Source organism: Pithys albifrons, chromosome 4 (assembly GCF_047495875.1).
Source record: "Pithys albifrons albifrons isolate INPA30051 chromosome 4, PitAlb_v1, whole genome shotgun sequence".
Classification (NCBI taxonomy): Eukaryota; Metazoa; Chordata; class Aves; order Passeriformes; family Thamnophilidae; genus Pithys; species Pithys albifrons.
Genome location: NC_092461.1, coordinates 29367336 through 29393636, shown reverse-complemented (window position 1 = coordinate 29393636; position 26301 = coordinate 29367336). Strand labels below are relative to the sequence as shown.

Genomic DNA, 26301 nt, shown 5'->3' with positions numbered 1-26301 from the left:
CCCCATGCTTGGCAGTTTCTCAGAGAAACCCTTCAGCAAAGTGCACAAAGTGACTTGATATTGTTTTTTGTACACCTCTGTTCCCTCCTCTCCAGAGGGAGAGGTGCTTTTGCAGCACCACTGCCTGGCTTTGGCTGAGTGCTTAACACTCCTGGTTTTCTTTGGAGTTACCAAATGCTGCTGAGCATATTTATAACCACCATAAATAGTGTTTAAAAAAATACCCTTCCATCCCCTCTTGCTGTGGAGCAGCATTGCAGGTCATAGAAAGGGAAATTCATCCCAAAGCTGCCTTCACTGCACCTGTCCTTGAAAAGAAGGAAGACTTATTTTCAGCACATGAGCATCAGTTATACAGGGAGAAAAAACTGTAATTCCCACCAGAGGAATTCAGCTAAATCCACTCTGTGGCCCAGAAACACCTGATGGAACACATCACACATATTATGTTCCCAGGCTTTGCTTTAACAAACCTCAATATCACAACAACACACCTGAAGCATCAGCAAGATCTTTTCTGTCCTTGCCTTTCTAAAAGACAGCTCTGCCCATCCTACTCTGTTTTCACCGCCTGTCCCTCTGTGGTGGGAAAACACAACTTGTAAGTCTTGGCTGAGAATAAAAAGCAATGAATAAAGCTCAGCAGAAAAGGGATGATATAGGCAGATAGAATCTCTATTTTCCAGGGAATGAATCCTGATCCCCCTCCACCAGCTTTGGTCACTGGTGTTCACATAAGTATTAACAGTTTTCATTTTCTTATTTTGCACTTCATGATAGTTGGCCCTTTAAGGAAACTCTTTTTCCACTTTCAAAACTGCGCCCAAATTTCCCAGCTAAAGCTCTAAAGCAAAAGCAAGAAATTTTCCAGACAGTGCATAGCTCTGGCTGGGAGTTTTATTTGGAGGATTCTTTTTCATTTGTTTGCTTTAACCCTATAAAATATGGGCACACCACGTTTCATGACTGAGAAATTAGGATTTTGCCAATCCTTTCACTTTCTGTGGGACAAAAGATGAGAGGGGGGAGAGATGATGCACTGAAATTGGTACCTCTCTCACCATATTAGAAGGCCAACAGCAAGAGGTCTTGTTGTCTTTGTCTCTTGTGCAAAAAATTGAAGATTTCTCTGTTTCCCATTATGATCCCCAGGCACAGCCACTCCTGCACCACGTCCTAAAACTGCCTCAGAACCAACAATGCTTTGGGTTGGAAGGGACCTTCAAGATCATTTCATTCCAAGCCCCTACCATGGACAGAGACACCTTCACTAGTGCAGGTTACTCAGAGCCCCATCCAGGCTGGCTTTGAACACCTCAAGGGATGGGGAGTCCAAAACCCCTCTGAGCAACCTGCACAACCTCTCTGGGAAAGCTTCTTACACCTGAACAGATCCAAGTGGACAAAGACTTTCTCAAGATACATCCAACCAGGAATTAAATTATTGTGAACAAAGGAGGAAAATTGGCAATTGCTAGAAACTGGTAGAAAGGTCAGTTCACGTTCCCATTCAAGGAAAAATAAAATCAGACAAAAACAAACGACCAATAAAGGCACTTCCCACCCTGGAGAACAGCTCTTCTCTATAGCACGAGGAAAGTGGTGGATGGTCAATCATGCCCTCCCCAAAACATTTTCTTGCTACTGTAAATTTAGCTCAGACATTAAATATCCATTAAAAATGGATAACGAAATTAAGGATACAGTTGATGAGAACCACTGCATGGAGGGAGTCCTGCTGGTGGCCAGCTGGGCACCCACAAACAACAAATGCAGTGCTGGAGGAGGCACATAAAGCAAGTGCCACAGCTCTGCTTGGCAGGAGAAGTGTAATAGATTCTGTCTCAGAGATATATCAGCATCTGTGGCTTTTAAATCAGGGAGGAAGGCAGAGGGGAGCAAAGCTTTTAGCACTCAAAGCAAAAACTGTGATGGGACCTTTACAATATTGAAACACTCAGGAATGAGGGAATTAACAAGAGGCAAAATGTTTTGTAGGAGACTGGACACCTCAGCTCTTCCCCCAAACTCTACCAGCCTTTTGATCCCCCAAAAAAAGAAAGTAGGGCTTTTTTCTCCTTCCTTGTAGCCCAGCCTGACAGTTTGGAAACACAGAAATATTTCTGTGCAATTTTCATACTCACAGCAAGATCCTCATTATGCTTCAAAATTACAAAGAGAAGAGCAACGTGAAACACAAATTATCAACATCATTAGGGAAAGAAGTGCTGCTTCAGAATTTGACCAGAAATGGTGAAGGAATTAGTGTCAGGTCTGAGGCAAGACCTTGGGATATCCAACTCTTCAGTCTTGTCCTGAACACAACACTAAGAATAATCATAGAATCATAGAATCGATTGGGTTGGAAAAGACCTCCAAGATCATCGAGTCCAACCCTTGGTCCAACTCTAGTCCAATCAACTTTCTACATTCCCTAACCTCTCCTCTTGTCTCCTTATGGAGGAAAGATGAAGACCTCCTTATAAAAAATGAGGAGACTTCTTCTGGGCCCCAAATTTTTTCAGACCTAAACTGAATACTTTAAAGGCACTTAAAAAACTACCTGATTAAGGAATCACCTCTTCAAAACAGCTCATCTTCAGTGATTCATCACTGCACTGCTCAAACAGAATTCAATCTCCACATCAGATGGCAACTTACCCATCTCATCCTCCTCTTTGTCCACACAAACAGCAAATCAATTGGGACAATTTTATATCTGTTTCTGCACCAGCATCTCTCTGAAGAAACAAAACACTTGCACACAACCAGACTGGTTGTGTCAGAGGACAGCACTACTCAAGCTAAAAAGAGTGCATAATTACATCATCCACCTTTCCAGTGGGGGGAAAACCCTCATTTACTCTTTAAAATACCCTTTCAACAGTTAGAAAGTGGAATTTGGTTTGTACATCTATAAATGTACCACTACATACACTGGCATGAAGCTGCTTAACCCCAGAGCTAAAAGCCCACGTGGAGCTCTCCATCAAAGACTGGGCAGGACCCTGAGAGAAAAATAATTAATCCAGACCAAACAGCACAAATTTCTGCCTCTCCAAAGGCCAGGAAAGGTGAAGCAGCATCATTTTCCAGCCTCAAGCATGGTAGCTCCTGAGCAGGGAAAGGTGCTAAGAGCTTCCTACATTAATTAAGTTAATAGTTTGGGATTAAGACAGGACACCAAACATGCCTGCTGTATTACAATCTACTCGTGTTCCTGCTCCAAAATCCCAGAGCAAAGTGATGTCACTGCAGATGCAAAGACACAGATTATGCTTTGCAAATTCCAATCAGGCAGAATTTCCCACTCAGCTCAGTCCTTCCTGGACACAACCAGTTGACCTTGAGGAATTACTCTGAAAGCTTGGTCAGTGTTTGATCCTGCATAAAATGTAATTACTGGGAATGTCAGGAGATCATGTCTAAATGGGCTCTCAGCTCTGTTCCCCTCATGGTCTTGTTTTCCTACTGACAAAAGAAGTGATTTCTTCCTGCTCCAGTCTCAGCAGTGGGAAACTCGCTGTGCACAGAGTATTTCTGCCCTGATCTTGTAGGCAGTTGCACTAACACTGGGCAATGTTGGCACAGTTTGGCCATGAAAGGTACTTTTACCCAGGTGAGGCTGCAACTTTACCTTGGTCTGCTCCTAATTACTGGAAAGAAATTAAAATATGCAGACAGAGCAACCTGCTGTTCTCCAGTTCTTCTGCTTTGAGGATGACACCCCATTTCCTGACAGGCTTATGAATGGTTTGGGTTGGAAGGCACCTCAAAGATCATTTAATTCCAACCCCCTGCCATGAGCAGGGACACCTTCCACCATCCCAGGTTGCTCCAAACCCCATCCAACCTGGCCTTAGACACCTCCAAGGATGGGGCAGCCACAGCTGTTTCTTCATCCTCCTTGCCCTTGCAAAACATCTCCAAGAGGAAAATTTAGACTTAAACAAAACTTTTCCCAAGGCAAGCACAGGGATTATATAAGTGCTGAGCCAGTGGATCAAACAGAAATTCATGTTTCCACACCTACATCCAGGACCTATGGAGAAGACACAAAATGGAGAGGTCGCCTGCATGGGAATGGTTCTTCAAAGTCTTCATTTTAAAGGAGTTATTTTTAATACCTTGAAGGAGAAGGGTCAAATCTCCTTACCCTTATACATTCCACATTACAATTGTGTACTTTGAGGCCACAGAAATAGTTTGTCCCTCTTTGTGCTAAGATGGACTTTGGTCCCTTGTGACGCCTTCCCACAGCAAGAATCACACAGAGGGGTAGTTTGAGTCATCCATGACCAAATTTGGACCAACCAACCAAAAAAACTCCCCACCAACTATATCCCAAAGCACAAAAATAAGCTCTCTGCATGGTTTAACATTTTTAATGACCCTCCTGTGTGCAAGTCATGAGGTAAAACCAAGGTGTCTACAGACACCTTCAAACATTGATCTGGTTTTGATCCTCCTTGCTCAAGCTCTAGAGCAGAAACTTTTAAAAGGTACCTTTAAGCAGAGCAATCACAAGTTTGACCTCAATTCAGGTATCAACAGGCATTTTACATTTACTAATTTTTTAACCTAGGATTAGAAACACCCTCTCTGAAAACAAAACAAATGATTTAACCCATCAGAACATCCAAATGCAGAATTAGCTTCAGACTTCCTCTGAAGCACTGAAGTCTGAAGACCAGTTATCAAATATATTTAAAAAAGGGAAAATAAAAAGGTAAAAAGAACAGCTCCTGCATTAGAGCACACCAACCTGAATTTGTTTATTTTTAAAAGATTGCATCTTCAGACCTGGTAATGCTCCTCCCAGAAGGCACAGCCAATATTCTGATCTATAATTTCCTTTTCTAAATCCAGGCACACAGAGAGGAAGACAAGTTCAAGGAGGTGGGAAAGGCACACGCTGCAGCTCAGTGACCAGAAGTGCCCCAAGGAAGCTCTGGTTGTGTCCCAAGCTTGAGTTGATATCCACATTATTTCTTGGTGCTTGGCTCCTGTCCAGCCCAGTTCTGTGACTTCTGCTGCAAAGCCTTTCATCAGTGGGCTTGTGCCTCTGCAAAGCTGCAGATAAAACTGATCTTGGCCACTGGGGGTCATTAAAAGGCCTGGTAGAGCCTCCTCCCAGGAACTGAGCTGCTCCTCATGCTGGAATGTGACATCTTTGCTCCTTTAAGTATTTGTCAGGACCTCTGCATTATAACCCTTTAGGGCCAGCAGCCACCAAGTCATTTTGTTTTCTGACTCACTGGAGAGGTTTCCCCTCCTTTCCTCCTAAACTTAGAACATCTCACACGGCCACTGCTTAAAGGGAAACAGGACCCAAAAATCATCCCAGGCAAAGAAAAGACTTAAAAAGATCAGCGGAAAGAAATGGAACCGCATACAAAGCCTCAGTTTGTCTCCTGATCCCTGTGGAAGGGAAACCTCCCAAGAAGTGGTGATAATTTTCTCCACCCCCCCCCTCCTCCCATGTCAAGGAAGCAAGACACACATGGAGGTGGTTTAGTAAAGCCTTTGACACCATTTCCCACATCATCCTCCAGGAGAAACTGGCTGCTCATGGTGTGGGCAGGTGCACTGTTTGCTGTGCAAAACCTGCCTGGTGGTGAATGGAGTTAAGTCCAGGTGGTGGCTGGTCAGGAGTGGCCCAGTGCCAGGGCCAGTCCTATTTAATATCTTTATTGATCTGGATGAGAGGACTGAGTGCACCCTTAGTCAGTTTGTAGACACCTTGTATTCAGTTTTGGGCTCCTCATGACAAGAAAGACATTGAGGAATTGGAGTGTGTCCAGAAAAGGGCAATGGAGCTGGGGAAGGGTCTGGACCACACGTCTGGTGAGGAGAAGCTGAGGGAGCTGGGGGGGCTCAGCCTGAAGAAAACATGGCTGAAGCCTCAAGTTGCATCAGGGGAAGTTTATGTTGGATATAAGGAAAAATTTCTTCACCAAAAAGGTTGACAAGCATTGAAACAAAAGGCCTGGGGCAGTGGTGGACTTACCATCCCTGGAGGGATTTAAAACACATGTAGATGTGTCACTTGGGGACATGGTTAGTGGTGGACTTGGCAGTGCTGGGTTAATGGTTGGACTCAATGATCTTAAAGGTCTCTTCTAAACAATTCTGTAAGTCTGTGATTCTCTGACTGAATTACTGAGGGAAATCCAACGAGCTGTGGTAACAGAGTTAAATCCACAAGTCAGAGAATAAGGTGGCAAACACCAGCTTTAGTGTTTCAAGGGGGCATGGGCTTAAGCTCTGCCAGGGGAAATTGAAGTTGGAGATGAGAAAAAAATTCTTTCCAGAGAGAGTAATCAGGCATTGGAATGGGCTGCCCAGAGAGGGGGTGGATTCACCATCCCTGGAGGTTTTTAACCTGAGATTGGACGTAGCACTGAGTGCCATGATCTGGTAAAGGGACTGGAGTTGGACCAAGGGTTGGACTTGATGATCTGGGAGGTCTTTTCCAACCCAATCCATTCTATGATTCTATGATTCTGCAATTTCATGAGAACCAATCAGGACAACCTGGGCCAAGGAGAATCTCTGTGGAGAACAGCAATGCTCATATCCCTCAGCAGGGAGACAAAGGAGAAAATTCAGTTGTGGTGCTGGAAATGCAGCTCACACAGCAACATCAGTGAGACACATTTCCTTCTGCCAAGGGCTTCAAGGGTTGACAACAACACAGTCCCACACAAAGCTTAACATGGGGCAACCCACCTAAGCCTACAATTGATGGTCCCCATCTTAGATGAGAAGTTGGAATGGACCTCCCCAAACTGACCACAGAATCCCAGAATCATTAAGTACGGAAAAGACCTCCAGGACCATCAAGCCCAACCAGTGTGACCACTGTGAGTGCCTATTCCAGCAGAGAGCAGAGTTAGTGTTGGTGGTTGAGGGCTGTCCCCACCCTTGCCGTGGAGATGCAGCTCAGAGTTGGAACCTGCTCCAGGCAGGCTCAGATTAAGGGCTGGGTTTGAGCTTGAAGCTGTTCTGCAGCCTGCACTGCCCAGGACAAGGACATAAATGTGCTCATGCCACAAACCAGGGGAGGATTTATTCATCACTCCAAAACAACGTCACTGACTTTGCTGTGGGAATCCTGGCCAAGGAAAGCAGCGTGGAAAAGTGAGGAGGACTGAGAGACAGACAATAAAAACAACTGAGGGAAACAAAGAAAAAATAATTGGCAGAAGGAATAAAGCTCAATTCATGCTGTGCCTCAACCAATGGATATGGAAGGGGCGGGATTTCTAGAAATAGGAAAGAGAGAGACAGCAAAGCAAGAGAATAATCAGGATTTCTCCCCCAAATCAGGCTGCCTTTTGTTTCCAGCCAGTAACTCCCAGTGAGCTCCAGCAGGGACAGCCCCCAGCCCTCGGCAGGGAATCCCTCCTGCCTGACTCAGCCACCCTAATGCCAATGCCAAGGAGAAAAGATGCTGAAGGAGCTCTTGGAAGGCTCTCTATGGCTGAGGGGCACTGCCACTGCCAGGATGGAAGGCTGACCTGCTCCTCTGCCCCTCTCTTGGGTTTCAGGATGTCTCTGACACACCTGGGATAAGTAAAACACAGCAATAAAAAAAGAGATAGACCAAAGAGCACTGGATGTTCAGTCAGAAACAAAAGAGTTGGAGAGAAACAGCAAGGCAAGCAGCTCTGCTCTCATGAACTGGACATCATTAAAATCAAATAAACAAAATGAAATATAAAATAAAATGAAATAAAATAAAATAAATAATACAATAAAGAAAAATAAAATAACAAAATAAAAATAAAATAAAATAAAAGAAAAAAGAAAAAAGAAAAGAGAAAAGAAAAGAAAAGAAAAGAAAAGAAAAGAAAAGAAAAGAAAAGAAAAGAAAAAAAGAAAAAAGAAAAGGGAAATAAAATAAAATAAAATAAAATAAATCAAACCTAGATTCTTGCCAAGTCAGAGTTGGGGGTATGGAATGAAAAACAAGCACTGACATAAGACACACTAACACCTCAATTAACATCCCTCATCTTGTGGGAGTGAGGAATGTCAGGCATATCCCAAATCCCAAGTGATCCAAACTCTCTGAGGTCCAGGAAGTTCAGTCTCCTAAAAGGAATTTCTTGTTTGACACAGTGGTTATTTTCTTATTTCTCTCATACACAAACATGCATTTTTTCTCCCTGTCAGGATGTTAACAGGGCCTGGTTTCTTCTTCACTAATGAGCCATAAATGTGAAAACCCCATAAAGAAGAATAAGAAAAAAAATCACTGAAAATACTGAAATTGTGCTAACAAATCCAAAATGGAAAAAACTGAATACAATCCCTTTGTTTTAGCAATATGACTATAAAGTCAGTGGTAAGAAATGACAACATGAGTGAAACCTCCAAATTCCATGTCAAAACCCCAGATGTGCACACACCCCACCCAGTCACACCCCCAGGTATGCCCATTCTGTGTATTTCCAGTGATTTTATGACAATTAGATCCTGCCTTGGAATTATTTGTGTATTTTTCCAAGTCCCAGCCACCTGGCTACAGCCTGGATGGCAAAGCACATCAGCAAAAGAAGCAAATTCTTTCCCAAAGTGCTTAACTCTTGCACTACCTGAAATAAATCTGAAATACTCACTACTACATATTGCATTAAAGAGGCTTTTGCTGCATTTTGTCACAAAACCCAAGCTCTTTGCAAACGTATTTTACAGCAAACCCTCTTTCTAAATCTCTGCTTTATACCTTTGTACAGAAGTGAAAATAATAATAAAAAAGAAGTTGGAGAAACCTTATTTTTTTCAGCCCAGCACTTTTGTTGCCTTCATACAGGTGGACAAGTAAGGGAGGTCTGAAATTTTCAGACACCCAGGACTCGTTTTCCCCTTTAAAACCCTTTTTTTTAGGGTGGGAACAGGATTTCCAGTGGTCTTGCCTCCACACAGCTTCATACACAACAGAGCTGTTTCCCACAAGTTGGAGTTGGTGAGGCCACACCTTGAGTATTGTGTTCAGTTCTGGGCCCCTCAGTTCAGAAAGGATATTGAGGTGCTGGAGCAAGTCCAGAGAAGAGCAACAAGGCTGGTGAAGGGACTGGAGCACAAGCCCTATGGGGAGAGGCTGAGGGAGCTGGGGGTGTTCAGCCTGGAGAAGAGGAGGCTCAGAGGTGACCTCAGCACTGTCTGGAACTGCCTGAAGGGAAGTTCTGGCCAGGTGGGGGTTGGTCTCTTCTCCCAGGCACTCAGCAATAGGACAAGGGGGCACGATGAGCTCAAGCTCTGCCAGGGGAAATTTAAGTTGGAGAGCAGAGAGAAATTCTTTGCAGAGAGAGTGCTCAGGCATTGGAATGGGCTGCCCAGAGAGGTGGTGGATTCCCCATCCCTGGAGATTTTTAAACGCAATTGGACATGGCACTGAGTGCCATGATCTGGTAAATGGACTAGAGTTGGACCAAGGGTTGGACTCGGTGATCTTGGAGGTCTTTTCCAATCTGATTGATTTTATGATTCTATGATTCTATGATTTAAGTTCAAGGCATGGGCTCTTCCCAGCCCCAAGAGATGGATTTATGGCTTTAAATATCTTCAGATGGAGTTATGACTGTAAAAAACCTTCTTTACATAACTTTGTCCCTCTGGTTTTCCAGCTATACCCTCTTTTCCATTTCTGTATCTCTGTTAGGAGGGGAAAAGGAACAGAGGATATTGTACTTTATGCAGTGGGGCTGTGTCAGCTCTTCAGTCTTCTGCTCTCCAACTAAGGATCTGAGCACAGCATTTAGTGGAAAAAATAACATAAAATCCCCCACCTAACTAAAGAAAGTCCCTGCATGTCCCTGCACCATGGTCTGTGTATCTACATCCATGGGACAGTCCTTGTCTCTCTGAAAACCCACTCCCAAATCTCCCTGAGGGAAGCTTTCAAAGCAAGGAATGGCCAAACACTCAGAAATGCTTATGAGAAATATCCCATTTTAGCCCATTCCTGGGCACCAAGGGATTTAGGAGCTCTTGGGTTTGACTGGCTATAAAAAAGCATTTGGTTGAAATTCCAAGAGATCCTTAAAAACCTTCTGGCCCAGAAAGAGGCCTTGGATTATCCAAACCCACTCCCCCCACCTGCATCATTGAGTACCTGGAGATCTGTGAGGTCTGATCTTAAAAACAGTGTCTGAAAACAGGATAGAAACTATAAAAAAGCCCACTGTGAATATTTTAATCCTGGCACAGTATCTCCCAAAGATGACTCCTACCATATCAGTGTGCTGCAGGCTTGATTTCCATTAAAAATATTGGATTTAGAAGGAATTAAAGCATTTTTAATGTAATTAAGAGATGTTCATAGAAAGAAAAAAACAAGTATGGTCATTCCACAGCAACTCTCAGCAGGCAGAGAAAGGTAAGAAATTAAGAGATATCCCAAAAACGTGTTTCTACTTTGTTCATCTAAAGGATCTTCTATGAAACCAGAGTCTGGGTAAGAATATGAGCATCCTTTTCAACCATCACATCTCAAAGCCATGGACCTTCTCAGCGAGTCCCAACTTCTCAGAAAGTATTGTTTCCATGGTGTTCAGTGAGGGTGCTGCCATGTGGGGCTGGATTAAAGCTGGGACCTTGGTTTGGCCAGGCCCTACGTGGGTTTTAAGCTCCAAGAGGATGGTGGCTCTCACCTGGGCACATGTGACCCAGTCGTGGTGGCCACTGACCACCTGGTGAGGTGGCAGCATGCCTGGCTGCTGGTCATGTGGGTCTCTGCCAGGGACAAGAGGATGAGCTCAATCCAGACTGAAAATTGCACATTAGCCCAAGAAGTTGCTCTGAGATTTGGAAGAACTGAGGACATTCCCCAAAATCACCAGACAAGAGCCATTCTGTCCATTCCTCATGACTCTGTGGGCTGGGACATGGATGACAATGGCAAATTGTCTTGAGAAACAAGCAATGTCATTCCTGACCCTGACCCTCTCTAAAAAAATTAATATTTTAGTGCAGCAAAGCACATGCAGTGAAGAAAGGCATGAAAAGCAGGGAATAAAATGCAAGTATTTCTTGGGATGGCACAACTAAAGGCTGTGAGAGACAGGCCCTGCTCTTCACAGCTTGAAGAATCATTTCTAACAGCATGATCTGTGGTTCTTCAAAACTGTTTTCAAGTCCTCAGGACTGTTTTTTCCAGCCCTGACATCCACGAATGCAGAGGAAGAACCTGAAGGGCAAAACCTGCCCTACTTCACTCTCCAGCTGCTTCATTTCCATCTCAGACAAGGGGAGAAGTTGCAGGCAAGTCCCAATGACTGTGATGACAACGTGTACCAAACTCCCCCAGCTACAGAACAGAAGAAATTACACTTTCTCCAAGTGCTTCCCCAGCCCAAGTAACCATCTAGGCAGAAGTGAGAGGTTCATTCACAGAAGACAATTGCTCACTGGTTCTTCAAAGGGTAGAGAAAGAAAATTATGTAAGTGTTCATTGTCAAGTTTTCCTTTATTCAAGTACTTCCTTTAAAATTTAAAAGCAAGTTTGCACCATCATAGAATCATAGAATGATTTTGGTTGGGTTGGAAGGGATCATCATTCAGTTCCAACTCCCCTGCCATAGCCAGGGACATCTTTCAATAGACCAGGTTGCTCCAAGCTTCATCCAACCTGACCTTTAATACTTTCAGGGTTGGGGCACCCACAATTTCTCTGGTCAGTCTTTTCCAGGGCCTCATCACCCTCACAGGGAAGAACTTCCTCCTCATATCTAATCTAAACCCACCCTCTGTTACTATAAAGCCACTGATGTCTTGCCCAGGTCTGAACAGCTTAGTCTCTGCTTTAAGGGAATAAGTAAGATTTAGCAGCAAGGGAGTCTGGCCAAGAAAAACCCTGAGGTTCAGAAATGGGAAGGAAAAAGCCTTTTTTCTGGGGCAATCATGTTCCAAACTTTAGGATATAATCCCCAAGGGAAACTCGGCAGGCAAAGGGTTTGTTTGTGAGCAGGCTGAGCTCATTGCATTTGTTCCTTGATTCACAAATTAGAAGGATTTTGGTTATTCCTCCCATCTTCTCCAGCTTGGGATCAGGAAACAATGAGAAACTGGTTGCAGAAACAGCTACACAACCCCTTACACCCCCAAAAAACTGCAAGCTGTTTCTTCAACCCCACTACAACCACCTGTAGGACTCCCTGTACCTTCAGCCACACCAACAGCCACTAAAAGCTCTCATGACTCCCAGACATTAATATCAAAGTCTAACAGAGAAATTCAGGCAAGATCTGCAACACACACATCCTTACATCTAATTTTAAATCCCTCCTTGCTCCCTAATGCTTTCCCTCCACACTAATTCACCCTAATCCCCAATCTACCTGCTTACATCTGTTCAGTCCTTCCTCACTGTTGATCTTTAATCCCTGCCCACTTCTGGCTGCCAGTGTCAGTCTCCAAGCCAACATCAGCCAGGAAGGAGGGATATTTAGCAATAATATTCTTGGACTGACAGCATGGATAAAAGCTTTATTCCTTTTTTTTTTTTATTTTCCACTCAACTCCAATGCTGTTTGTGTCCCACATATTTGGCTCTGCTGTGTCTACCCCTCCATTATGCACAGAAGTGATTTTTGTGTATGTTCTGCAAATAAATACATCCCTGGAGTTGGGCTGCAGAACAGAAATCCACAACTACATGTTTTCAGTGTCTCTATAAACCTCAATTCTCATTTTCCTGGCAGAATTTAATACTGTAAAACTCCACTTGCATTTTCAGAGGGCAAAAATGAGATGTGCACTCACACAAAGGATGCTAAATTCTTTTATTCTAATCAATTAAGAAAGAGATATTTTACATTCTTAAGAATTTAATTAATTGTTTACTAAGTCTAGGAGGGGAAGAAAACAATTAAAGATGGAATTTAAGATTCTTGCACATGGACACTTCAGAGTAATGACAGAGGAGACCAAGACTTGGAACTTCACAACTTTCAACTCCAGAACATCAAAATTTAAAAGGATTTTCTGCCTCTACCAAAAAAAAGTATTCCTCCCTCAGTACTGAAAGCCAGTGGTCTGCAGTTCCCAGCCTCAGTATTTTGATGTGCTTTCAGGAAAATACAAATATAAATTTCAAACAGGAACTCCTCCCAGCATCAGTTTTGCAATAGATCAGCTATTAGGAATTGCCAAGGCTTAAAACAAATTGTGTTTATCCATGTGCTGCTTTGGGCTTGGATGGAGTTACTTTTCCTCCCAGTAGCTGGTATGGGGCTGTGATGTTGCTTATCTTCCCAAATCCCCCAGCTTTCCTGGGCATGGCTGAACACCTGCCTGCCCATGGGGAGCAGGCAATGAATTCCTTTTGCTGTGCTTGGGCATTCACAGCTTTTACTGCACTTTTTAAACTGTTTTTATCTTAACTCATGAGTTCATAGAATCATAGAATCGATTGGGTTGGAAAAGCCCTCCCAGATCATCAAGTCCAACCCTTGGTCCAACTCCAGTCCATTTACCAGATCATGGCACTCAGTGCCACGGCCAAACTCAGCTGAAAAACCTCCAGGGATGGGGAATCCACCCCCTCTCTGGGCAGCCCATTCCAATGCCTGAGCACTCTCTCTGCAAAGAATTATTTTCTGCTCTCCAACTTCAATTTCCCCTGGCAGAGCTTGAGCCCATCGTGCCCCCTTGTCCTATTGCTGAGTGCCTGGGAAAAGAGACCAACCCCCACCTGGCCAGAACTTCCCTTCAGGCAGTTCCAGACAGTGCTGAGATCACCTCTGAGCCTCCTCTTCTCCAGGCTGAACACCCCCAGCTCCCTCAGCCTCTCCCCACAGCACTTGTGCTCCAGTCCCTTCTCCAGCCTCGTTGCTCTTCTATGGCCCCGCTCCAGCCCCTCAATCTCTTGCCTGAACTGAGGGGCCCAGAACTGAACACAATCCTCAAGGTGTGGCCTCCCCAAGGCAGAGTCCAGGGGAAGGGTCACTGCCCTGGGCCTGCTGGCCACGCTAGTTTGGATCCAGGCCAGGATCCCATTGGCCTTCTTGGCCACCTGGGCACACTGTTGGCTCATGTTGAGCTTCCTGTCCCTCAGTCCCCCCAGGTCCCTTCCTGCCTGGCTGCTCTCCAGCCACTCTGTGCCCAGCCTTTTACCCTTCCAGTTGTCTCCTCCACCCTCTGAGGGGGAGAGAGCAAGTGGTTTTGTGGGGCTGAGTTTCAGGCTGGGGTTAAACCACAAGAATTTATTTTAAAATTTATTTTTAGCTCTGTCTTGCAGGCAGGTAAAGAAGAATGAAACCCCTTTCTTAAAATAGGAAGAGGTGATTCAGTCAGATATTCCCAAACAATCGTGTAGGTTTCTCCAGGACTGTGCAAGCAAACAAGGAGAAAAATCCCTGTTCCTTGGAGGCTCCGAGATCTTTAGGTGGGAGCAGAACTGATGGAGCAGGGCCTGGATGTGTGTGTGCTCTCCAAAAGGTGAATGCTGTGGTAGGCTACAAGCTGCATTCATGCACAGAGGTTCTTCTGCTTTATATATTATTATGTTATTATTATTAAAAATATTAATATTTAATATATTAACATCTCGAATACACAGTGTGCCCTGCAGCACCCACTTCTCATATCACACCAGCACAGGCAGCAGAGGTTCAGTTTTCCCTTCCTAAACCTTATCCCAAGTTTTGGGTTCTTCGATTTGTTCCCTTTCCCAGCAAAACCCCAAGTAGAAATTCTGCACTAAAGCCAAATAAAATCTCTGAAGCAACAGAGCTCCCATGAAGTTTGTTTTGCAGCCAAAGATCAGGGTGAGGCAGCACAGCCTCACCTGGGCTGAGAATCTGAGTCCTGAGCCACACCTGGGGAATGAATGGCTGGGACAAAGCAAATCCACACCACTTCTGAGCTCTTCTTCCACTGCCCAGGAATGCCCATTCCCAAATTTCCTGAAGTTACTACAGCACTAATGGAGGAGACAGAGCATGCATTTGCTCCTTCACTATACGTGGATATCCCTGCAATCCAGTCTAGGAGAGGCCAAGCTGAATTTAATTTCCACCTCATTTGGTTTTCAGATGTGCACATAAAAAAAAAACCACCAAAAAACCCAAACAAGCCAAAAAAACAACAACAAAAAAAACTCAAACAAACAACCAAACCAAACAAACAAACAAACAAACCAACAAAAAAAACCAACAAAAAAACAACCAACCAACCAAAAAATGTCCTTTTAGCAACTATAAGGACAATAACAAGTGCCATCACTTTCCCAAGAAGGGAATACAATGAGGAGTGGATAAAGCTGTGTTAGGAATGGCTTCTGGACATCACCTTTTCCAGTAACCTTTGGGAGTTCTCCCCTTCATGTTGCAGCAAAGTAGGTTCAGAAACTCAGGCAAAATGCTGCCCAGGGCATTCAACCTGTCTGGAGCCTGACTCTGCTTCCTCCCCGAGGAGAGAGATGGATGAACTGGACTGGCACTGGGATGCAGCCACCACTCCAGCAGCCCTGGGCATGGCATGCTGAGAGCAAACCTGAAATAAGCTCTGACCTGCCCCACTCCTGATTTCAGAGTGTAACAACCCTGGCAGCACATCTGCACAGCCCAGCAAGACAGAGGTGAGCTCTGGGAAGTACACAGAGAGAGAGCTCTGGTGGAAAAACTAACAGCTGCAGAGAGAAGCTCCAACTTCATCCTGTTTCCCACAGGTCTCCATTCAATAAGCACGGACAGATGTTCATACAAGGTCATGCAGTAACCTTACAGCTCCATTTCAACAGTGGCTTCTTCAGGTAGACTTCTTTGAAAGGCTCCTGATCCAAGTATCAGGTACTGCCACAATGCAAAGCACAAGGTGGAATCCCAGGGGTGTGAAAAGCATTAAGGAAGGCCTGGACCTTGTGCAGAAATTTCATAACAGAGCCAAACACTCACTTACAGTCTGTTGGACAAGGGCTCTAAAGCAAAGACTCTGTGCTCTCCCAACTGGAGAAGTGCTCCTGAGCAACTGAGAAAGTTGCCAAAAAAAAAAGTGGATTCAATCTACATTATTAAAGAATCTTGGAAGCACCAATCAGAACCAGAGAAACACAGAGTGGTTTGGATCAGAAGGGGCATTAAAGATCATCTCATTCCAGCCCCTCTGCCATGGGCAGGGACACCTTCCACTAGCCCAGGATGCTCCAAACCCCATCCAACGTGGCCTTGGCCACTTCCAGGGATGGAGCAGCCACAGCTTCTCTGGGCAACCTGTGCCAGGGCCTCCCCACCCTCCCAGGGAAGAATTTCTTCCTAATATCTAATCTAAACCTACCCTCTTGTCAGTTTAAAATCACTGATATCTTGTCCAGGTCTGAACAGCTGAGACAAAAACTGGTACAAACTTTACATGGGGCAATAGCTAAGTTTTGGTAGTTTGTTTTGGTTTTGGGTTTTTTTTAATAAAACTTTTCTTTGCTCAGCACCTGAGACAAGGCAAAGCTTTTGTGAGGAAAAAAACTTTGAGCTGTATTAATTTCAGGAGCTGAAACCAAGGCACAGGACAGTCTTTAGGAAAATACACCCACCTGGAAAGCCATCCCAGGAGGGCAGCTCCTGGCCTGAGGTTCAGAGCCTGGCACTCATTGAGAAGATAAAGGAGCCACCAGCACATTCATGGAATCACAGGATAGTCTGGGTTGGAAGGGACCTTAAAGCTCATTTAGATCCAACCCTGTGCCATGGGCAGGGACTCCTTCCAGTGGACACCTTCCATCAGCAGCATCCACTCTGCTCTGGTTTCCCTACCAAGGTACCTCTACCCTTGAGGACAAGCAGGCTGCATGGAGAGGATCTTAAACTACTCCTAATTCTACTGTAATCGAGTGGAAAATGCAGCAAATTATTCTGAGAGGATGTTTAAATGCATTTCCAGCTGAATGATGTCTAAGGAGATGCCAAGGTCTTTGATTTCTGATTTTATATTAAAGATTGGGACCCACAGCATGATTTTTACAAGTTTTACATTAAAACAGCTTTGGATAACCAAGGCTAACAAATAAAATCGGTAGAGAAAAAAAAAATTTGATCTTTCCCTAGGGGATTTTTGGTTTGGTTTGGTTTATTTTTTTAAATGCTATGAAGTTGTCAGCTTGCCCTCACATATTTCATTAAAACACTTATTTATTCCCATGGTGTGCTCTGGTTTTGCTGGTTCTATAAATAAATGCATAACCACTTAAATTTCTTGAAATACTGAGATTATAGCAAAACGTTTATGCTAATGTTAAAAGTGCCAGAAGGGATAGGGCAGAGGTTTTCAAAACTAACAGTTTCAAAGTCAATTTGTGTATGAAAGTTAATTCTCCTGGCAGTTCCTTTTGCCATAAAACATGTTGTTCATTATTCTTTAATATGTTTTCTTATGTTTAGACTTATTAGTTCATTAAATCATTGCTGGGATCTCTAAGAACTGGATGTAAAACAGAGAAGATCCTCTAAAATCCAATGAAAACGAACTAAAAACAAATTTATGACATTTGGAAGTCTTGCATAATAACAAAGAAAATATGAAATAATTCCTCTGTAGATGCCACAAAAATGGGGGTTTAGGGTTGTCTGGTGAGAGAGATTATTTTATTATGATTTCTTTGAATTATTTACATCTAAACTTTACCCTTCTCTTTATTAAATGACTTACAACATGCAACAACCAACCCCTCAATTTCTGCATCCCCATAAATTCCAGAAAATATGAGAGGACCCAAAATTTCAACCATCCTGATGCTCAGAAACTTTTTGCACAACATTTGACAAGCCAGGTTATGGTTTTGCTCTATAAAATAGAGTTAAACCCACTTTCTTTACAGTCCAGGTGGCAACCTTGGAGGAGTGTTTGTGAGCCCACCTATGCAAGGCAGAGAAAAGGTGCTACAGAAAGTCACATCTTCAGTCCTTCCTTCCTAGAAGGTTGGACTTCATGATCTTGGAGGTCTTTTCCAACCTTAATGATTCTGCACTTGACAGGATTCCATCCTAAAACATACTGAATATGATCAAGACATGGCCCAGTCAGTTCAAGACTTTGAGAAAACACCCCCAATATTGCACAGTAGCTTTGAATCCTCCCAAAAGATTCAACCATTTTGTTCTTCCTTTCTTTCCTTGCTTCCAACCCTTTCTATCACTCTATCCTAAGGACATTTAAGTGCAGGATTTTGTTCTGGAGGAACAGTAGCCACAAGTAGACCTAGACCTCCTTCCAGGCCCTTTGGACAATGCCATACCCTGCAATACCCAAAGGTTTGGAGGTCCCTTCAACAAAGCATTCCAAGTATTGGAATTAATGTAAGAAGCTATTGCAAAACTAAGGCAGTTTTCAGGCACCAATACAGCAAAAGGATTAACCACCTGCTTAATTTTAATTAACCTCAGGGGATCTCCTGGTGTGGTTCAGAGTTTGTTCTGTGCTTCTGCACTTTGCAGTATCAAGATGTGAAGTTGGCAGGGGATTCCTTGCCACAGTCTGACATCAGAGCTCAGAGCTGCAGTGAGACCACCACAGAGCTGGTTTGTCCATGAGCTTTTGAGTGACTTTTATCAACAGAACAAAGCTCCAGCCATGTCCATCCCACCAACGAGGTCACAATTGATGGGAACATCTCCCTCCCATGTGGAACATGAGCTCTGTGACTTTGCCAGCCTGGAGGCAACGATACCATGATGGGAATTTAAGGACAAATCACATTTCAAAACTGCTAGAAAAAGAGCAAAATAGGATTGGAGAGGACAGAAGGATGGTTCATCTGCTAAGAAGGAAGTTTAGGTTGGATATTTGGAAAAAAATCTTTGCTGAAAGGGTTGCCAAGCACAGGAAGAGGCTGCCCAGGGAAGTGGCTGAGTCACCATCCCTGGAGGGATTTAAAAGATGTGTAGATGTGGGACATGGTTTAGTGGTGGACTTGGAAGTGGTGAATTAATGGTCTGTTTTATGATTTTAGAGGTCTTTTCCCACCTAATGAGTCTCTGAGTCTATGACAGGCAGAGACAGCATTTCCAGCCCCAACACATGACTTTCCACCCAAGAGCTGGTTGGTGCAGCAGAGACAGCTAAGTGGTAGAGAGAGGAAAGCAAAGAAAATGATAGCCCAAATTCCAGGAAAAAAATGTTAGAAAAATTCCTTCAGCAATTGCTAAGTATTGAGATGATAATTAGGTGATATATACCCAGTGAACACTGCCAAGAACAACTTTCACAGGCCAATCCAATTTTGTTCTGTGACAAGATAACCAACCTTATCCAACAGGGAGAAAGACTCATGTGTGATATATCTTGAGGACAACTCTGGCCAGAGTCCCACACAGTATCTTCAAGAACAACTGAGGGGAAAATGGTCTCAATGAAGTCACAGCAAAATGAAGCACTGACCCAGCAGTCTCTTGGGCACACCTGGAAACAAGGCCCTACTGGAAGGTGAGATTAACCTCCCCTTTTCAGATCTGGCATTTAATGCCCAGGCCACAGCAAGGTTAATAAAAGCAGTGTTAAAAATTTCCTGGCTTGTGGCATTTTAATTGGAGCTCTTTAAATTCCCTGACCTATGTGTCTCCTTGTGTAAGGCAGGTTTTGTTCATTTTCCCCACAAAAAAAGGTGGTTTTGGGAAGAGAGGTTGAAGATGGGAGAGTGTGCATGTTGCACATGTCAAGAATCCAGGGTTTAATTCCAACAGCTGTACAGTGTTTGGTGTCTGTTTATTTTAGACAGGTCACATTGCAGAAAAATATTTTGAAATTTTTTTAATAATTACTTTGTTAAAAAATTAAAAACAAAAATAAAAACTGGGACAACTTTCTGCCCCTTGCTTTGCAACATTTTCATGCAACACCAATGCACAGCTGAACCCAGAGAAGCTCCTACATGGAAATGGGGGAATCCATGGTTTTCCATGGATTTGGGGAAGCTGAAGGAGGATGAAAAGCAGATGTTGCTGGAACAAGTTGTAACTTTCAACTGCAAAGCAGGGACATGGCTTATGCCTCCACTTACCACTTCATACTGTTCTTCAGTGGCTGAATGACACTGTCAACCCCAAAATTGCTGTACTCCAAGTAATCCTGGTGATCCCTCGTTTGACCCACCTTAGGGTGCTCCTTGGTTAAGGCTAAATTTGAGTTCTGCTGAGCTGAACTCTCTCTCCTGCCAACAATTCCACTAGTAATAACAGTAATAATAAAAAATAAATTAAAAAACCCCTTAGTTTTGTTTTCCACAAGAAATCCTAGACATCCACCATCAATATGAGTCTGAACTAGAGTTGTCTGACACCAAGGAGTCCCAGGCAAACCAGATTCCCTAAAAAACTGCCTTGGGGTTCCTCCCCAACCTGCTACAAATGGAGCCTGTGGAACTCTCTAGTTAGGCTGGTCAGCAAGGTTAACCTCCACATGGCCTGAGGAGGGGCTGTTAGTCCATGATCCAGTCAGACCAGAGCCAAGGGGAACACCTCAAAGTAATTAACCTTTCCCTGCCTGGATCGAGCATGGAAGCAACAGAGCCAAGAAGGACAGACTGGTATAAGGACAGAGGACACCCTCATGGGGATATCACCCTTTGTGAAACCAACCCAAACCAAACCAACCAACCAACCAACCAAACCAAACCAAACCTAAGCCTTCTTTCTTTGCTCTTTCGTGATAATAAAGATTGTTCAGTGCCACTCCCATCACCTTTGTTGCTGCGGTATCTGTTGAATCCCTGAATATACCACTGGATCACACCACTGGACATTAAGTACCTGCAAGGATGCTGGTACCTGTTTTTGTTTATTTATTAGACATAAAGAGAGAAGAAGAGGCATAGAGCACATGCAGAACATGCCCATCAAGGTCTGCCCCTGCTGTGAGCAGACATACGGATGCCGGCAGGAAGGCTGAGCTCTTTTGTTCCAGCCACTCCATGATCTAATAAGTGGGCAGTTTTTCTTAGCAAACCAGCCATTCATCTTCCAGAAGCAGGAGGCAGATGATTAGTGTTGCATTACCCTCTCCTGACACTTAATTAATGACAATATTTGGGGATATTACAGCAAAAGGCATCCAACGTGTTAGTCTCCCGTTGTGAAGGGACATGGAGAGCTGTGCAGGTTCAGATGAACATTGAACAGGATCACAGGATACCAGGTTGAAAGGGGACCTCAAGGATCATCTGATCTGACCTTTCTTGGCAAAAGCACAGCCTAGACAACATGGTCAGCACCCCACCCAGATGGATTTTAACACTGTCCAACACTCAGGAATCCACCACTTCCCTGTGGAGATTATTCTAAAGGCTGATCGTGCTCATTGTGAACAATTTTCCTCCTGTCTGAGGCTCTGACAACTGAGTCTCCCCAGGAGTAACTTGTACCCATCACCCCTCATATTTTCCATGTTACTCCTTGGGAAATGGGAGTCTCCATCTTATTTGTAGCCACCCTTTAAATACTGGGACATGCCAAGGTCTCCCCTAAACCATCTTTTCTGAAGCTTGAACAACCCCACCTCTGACTGAGACACAGAAAGGAAACATCTCCAACTTGCCTTGGCCAATACAAACAGGTTCATCCCCCTGCAATCTTTACCACAGAGACACCCAGCCAAGGGACCAACTAATTTGGGCTTGCTAGGAAATCAACCCTGGAGGACCCTGGAGATGTGTCCCCTAGAATGTCACATGGATGATGTGTGCATGCCTGGGGAAAGCCGGCACTGAACTCCAAGCCGTGAGCACACACATTGATGGGCTCTGGATTGGCAGCCCATGGCTCATGGTTGTTTCTAAAAAGCTGGTGTTTCTACACCAGCTCCTTTTTGCAATCCACTAAAGGTGACTCCAGTGTCACTTCAGTAACTGCCAAGTGATGGGCAAGCTGGGCACAATGAGGTATCTCTTCAAATATTTAGAGATTGGAAGTGTCTTGAGTTGTTTTGTGCACTTCCATTAAAAAGTGGTCCTTTCATACAACACAATGAATATTCATGCTTTTTTTAACCTAAGCTACAATGCACTGAGATTCATCATTTGTCTAGTCCACATTTCAATTCACTTTTCTCACAGCTCTTTGATTGTGCCCAAGTATCCCATTCTTCCTTGCTTTTATGCCTTTAATATTGCCTTGCAGAATAGCCTAGAAATCACTCTTTACAACTGAACAGACAACTTACACTTACTTCAATACCTTCTCCCTGTTCAAAGGAAAAAAAATCACAATTACACCCAAACTCATAAGAAAACAGAAAACCAAGAGAAACCTCTATACTTTTTTTTTTCATTTCCATCCAGGGAGAGCAGCGATTTGCAAAGCAAAGAAATGTTTCTCAAAGAATATCTGCAACCCTCAAAACATGAAAACCAAGTCAGGCTGTGTTAATGAACAGAAGAGCTGAAAACAAAGGTAAGTGAAGAGAGGGGTGGTGTTCTTCCCTGGTGCCAAAGGATAACAGGGCCCTTTGCCATGTGTCAGGATCCCTTTCCCTGATGCTTCTGCAGAGGTCTGAACTCTTCCCAGTTGTGTCTACACTGCAGCCTCACTCTCCAGTGCAAGCCAGACCCAGGACCAAAATGAAATGGAGGATATGCCCCAGTTAAAAAGACTTGCTGAAAGCCAGACTAGATTAACCCAGATCAGCCCTACAGCAACTACCCATCTGGATGGGGATCTGGTGCACATCTGGGCAGCTTGCAGATGTGGTTTTACCTTCCTGTGCTGCTCAGGTTGGGCAGGATGAGACCCACCTCCCACCTCTAGCCCCACATCAACAAGGACAACCACTGTGCTAAGCAAGGTCTGCCAAAAGATGCCTCCTCCAACCTGCCTGTGTCAGGAATGGGACACAGCAGAGCCCCACAAAAGCAGGAGGTTCTAACCATTGGCTGTGCTCCACTTCATGGCAGTGACAGAATGAATTTGCTTCTATGAAGAGCAGGTTTGCCTTGCACATTGGGGTCCAATTCAGATGCACAGGTTGGCACCTGGGTGCTTTTTTCATTCTCCTTTAGCATTTCTAGAGTCCTCTGGGGCAAGGGGGGAACAGGTAAGGAAAGCACAGCTGAACTCCGCTTAAAAATATACCACAAAGGAAGAATCCACAGCCACTTGCAAGCCACTGTTTATGGTTTCAGCATTTCCAGAGCAAGTTTCTGACCCTGCTGCCACATCCAAGCATGTTTCCCTGACTTAAGCAGCCCCCAGAGCAGTCAACTTTCCCTCTGGGAATGCACAGCCCACTGCATTTTGTACATCCTCCCATCTACTTCCATCATCATTGCACCCACAACCAGTCCTGGATCAACCAACTTCTTGCAAAGGTGATGGGGAGATGAGGACAGACACAAGCAGGTCTAGAGAGTATTCCACATTTCTCCTTTCAGTCCCCCCAAATTCCTCCAAAATCCTCACAAAGTGCTGCTCTTCCATGTTGCAGCCTCAAACCCTGAGCACAGTAACATGCTGGGCCTCGTCACACAAATCAAATTCAACATCTTTGGTTTCCACTTCTGAAAATCAGTATCAGAAATGACCCCTGGTGAGAGTGTGGTATTTATACATCAGCCACACTGAACCTGAGCAAGCAAAACTTCAGTCCTCAGGGAGTCAGGTGGAATAAATCACAGCAAGGGATCGATACTTCACCGAGAGGTTGATAGCCTTGTCTTGAAGGGCCTCCAAATGGGTTCCTGCTCCCAAATCCACTCCCATCAATGGATCCATAAGACATTTTCTGGATAGTGATGGATGTGGGATTACACTTGAGACCTAAAAAAAAAGAGAACATGGCCATGTTAAAAGTCAGTTAAACCCCAACAGTCCAGGAAAAAAGGACTGAAAAAACAAATAGAAGATAAGAGGCCAATTTCCCAACTTCAGGATGCCCATCTGCAAAAATTTAAAAGCACTAAAATCCAGGTCTCCTGGGCTACAAATGATCTTGTGGACAAACAATTCATTTGACATCCCCATGTCTTATTTTCTCCATTGATAAAGGGCAACTTTTAATTCCTTGCTGTTCACCAAGTGCTTCGAGATCCTGAGCTGGTAGGAAAAGACTAAGCACTCAGTCAAAAAAAAAAGGTACTGCTGTCTCCTGGAACATTACCAGTCCACAGCTGACTAGGAGTCTATCCATCATGCTGCAGTCTTGATGAGCTCTCCAAAGAGACAGTTTGCTGCTACATTATAAGCCCTGGGCTTCCAGTATAAATATTGGTGCCAGAGTTATTTTTCTTTGCTGGTTAATAAATAAATAAATAAATAAATAAATAAAAAAGCTGCAAGGCCTAAGGTAGCAGCAGCAGAAGGAAATCAATGCAGCACTGTCAGTGAAAGGCTACTCCATCCTCCTTCCCACCTCTCCATCCACAGAGATGCCTCACCATGGCCCCAGAAAGCCTCCAGCATATCACTGGTGTCCCAAGACTTGGATATGAAAAATAGTTCAACTCTAAGGCATGGAGATGATACTGGGACATGCTACAGGACCAAACCCATCTTCTGCTTTCTTACACCAAGACTATGAAAAAAAAGACTCAAACAGGTGTGTCTACCACCACAAAAAGGTAAAGGACAGTGTGGCCTTCTGGGCAGCCCTTCATCAAGCAGAGATGCTGTGGTGCTGCAGCATGGGAATGTCCAGTGGAGATGACTGGGAATATCACCTGCCCTTCATGTCAGGAGCAGTTCTGTCATCTAAATGTCGTTTGTTGACTGGAGGACAAACAAACTCAGCCAACAAACCACCCTCTCCAACAAGCATTGCAGCACATCTGATGTGACATCAGAATCACAGAATGGTTTAGGTTGGCAGGGAAACTTCAAGGTCAAATAGTCCAACTCTGCTGCCATGGGCAGTGAGCCCTTCCACTAGATCAGGTTGCTCAGAGCCCCATCCAAACCAGGACTTAAATATTTCCAGGCATGTGGCATCAAGCACCTCTCTGGACAACCTTGTCTAGTGTTTCACTACTCAAAATTTCCTTCTATATCTATTCTAAATTACTGTCTTTCAGTTTAAAACCATCACCCTACAAACTCAGCCCATCACCACAGGTCCTCTTAAAAAGTTTGTCCCCATCTTTCTTACAAGTCCCATTTAAGTACTGAAAAGTCTCAGTAAGATCTCCCCAGAGCCTTCTCTTCTCCAAGCTGAAGAACCCCAACTCTCACAGCCTGCCTCCACAGCCGATGTGCTCCATTTCTCTGATCTGTTTTGTGGCCTCCTTTGGTCCTCCTCCAATAGGTCCATGTCTTTCTTGCACTGAGAAAGGTTTTTTTGTTGTAAGGTTGGATTACATGAGCTGCAGTGCTTCATTCTGGGCTTGGACACTCCAAATGCTCCTGTCCTGGACCAGCCACTTCCCCTCTGACATGCAAAAATCTGGAATGGCCTCCAGTCTCAATGACACATGACCACACGTGGCACGATGTCCCGATGTATGCACTGATACGTATCTCAGGAGAGGCCTAAAGTCTCTTCTGGGATGCACTGACACAGCCACATTCTTGCGACTATTCCTTTGGTTTGTCCTCCAAGGAGAGCCAAGCACCAGAAATTCCCAGTTCTTCACTGTACTGGGAACAGTCTAATGGCCTCAGGTACCTGTTGGACTTCACTTTCCTTTTTCCTTTCAGAGTTTCCAAACCAAGCAAAAAATCACTGCCAAGATCCTCCAGACAGGGAAACTCCAGGACTAAAAGGAATATCTAGTAAATGGACTAGAGTTGGACCAAGGGTTGGACTCGATCTTGGAGGTCTTTTCCAACCCAATCGATTCTATGATTCTATTCTATGAATCACTCCCCATCCTGCCTTAATTGGGCCAGACACATGGAAGAGGATCAAAGTGCAACCACCTTGAGAGAGCAATGGTTGGGAGCCAAATCCACTAAAAGTGGAGTAAATCCAGAGTGCAGCTTCCCCACCCAGCCTCAGTGTGGCACCTACTCACACATCTGACATCTGAGGCTGCAAGTGCCCTGAGGCCATAAATCCTTCCATTTATGGACACAGCCTTCAGTCCAAACCTGGCACAGCCAACCTGCGAGAGCCCGAGGAGTGTGTGTGTGTTTGTGTGTGCACTGAGGAGGCAGAGGATGGAGCAAACAAGAGGAACCAAGGAGCAAAAGGCTTTGCAAGACACTCAACAACATAACAATCATCATATAAACCATGTAAACCTGTAAAACTTTAAGCTCCATGAAAATACACTCTACATTTATACTCTGCCCTGGCAGACCTTGAAGCAACTTCCAGAACCTAATAAAGGTCTGCAAGAGAGGTGGAGAGGAACATTTTATCAGGGCATGGAGTGATAGG

At 44.3% G+C, this 26301-nt stretch overlaps 1 protein-coding gene across 3 annotated transcripts in view; it reads right to left on the bottom strand.

The window, feature by feature from the left end:
• TSNARE1 (t-SNARE domain containing 1) overlaps positions 1–26301 on the bottom strand; it is a 501884-nt gene that overhangs the window by 369503 nt on the left and 106080 nt on the right. For all 3 annotated transcript variants that reach the window (XM_071553024.1, XM_071553027.1, XM_071553026.1), the window contains exon 3: positions 23622–23744. In XM_071553024.1, the coding sequence (XP_071409125.1) occupies positions 23622–23706 (85 nt within the window). In that variant the 5' untranslated portion in view covers positions 23707–23744. The remainder of the gene's footprint in view (positions 1–23621; positions 23745–26301) is intronic.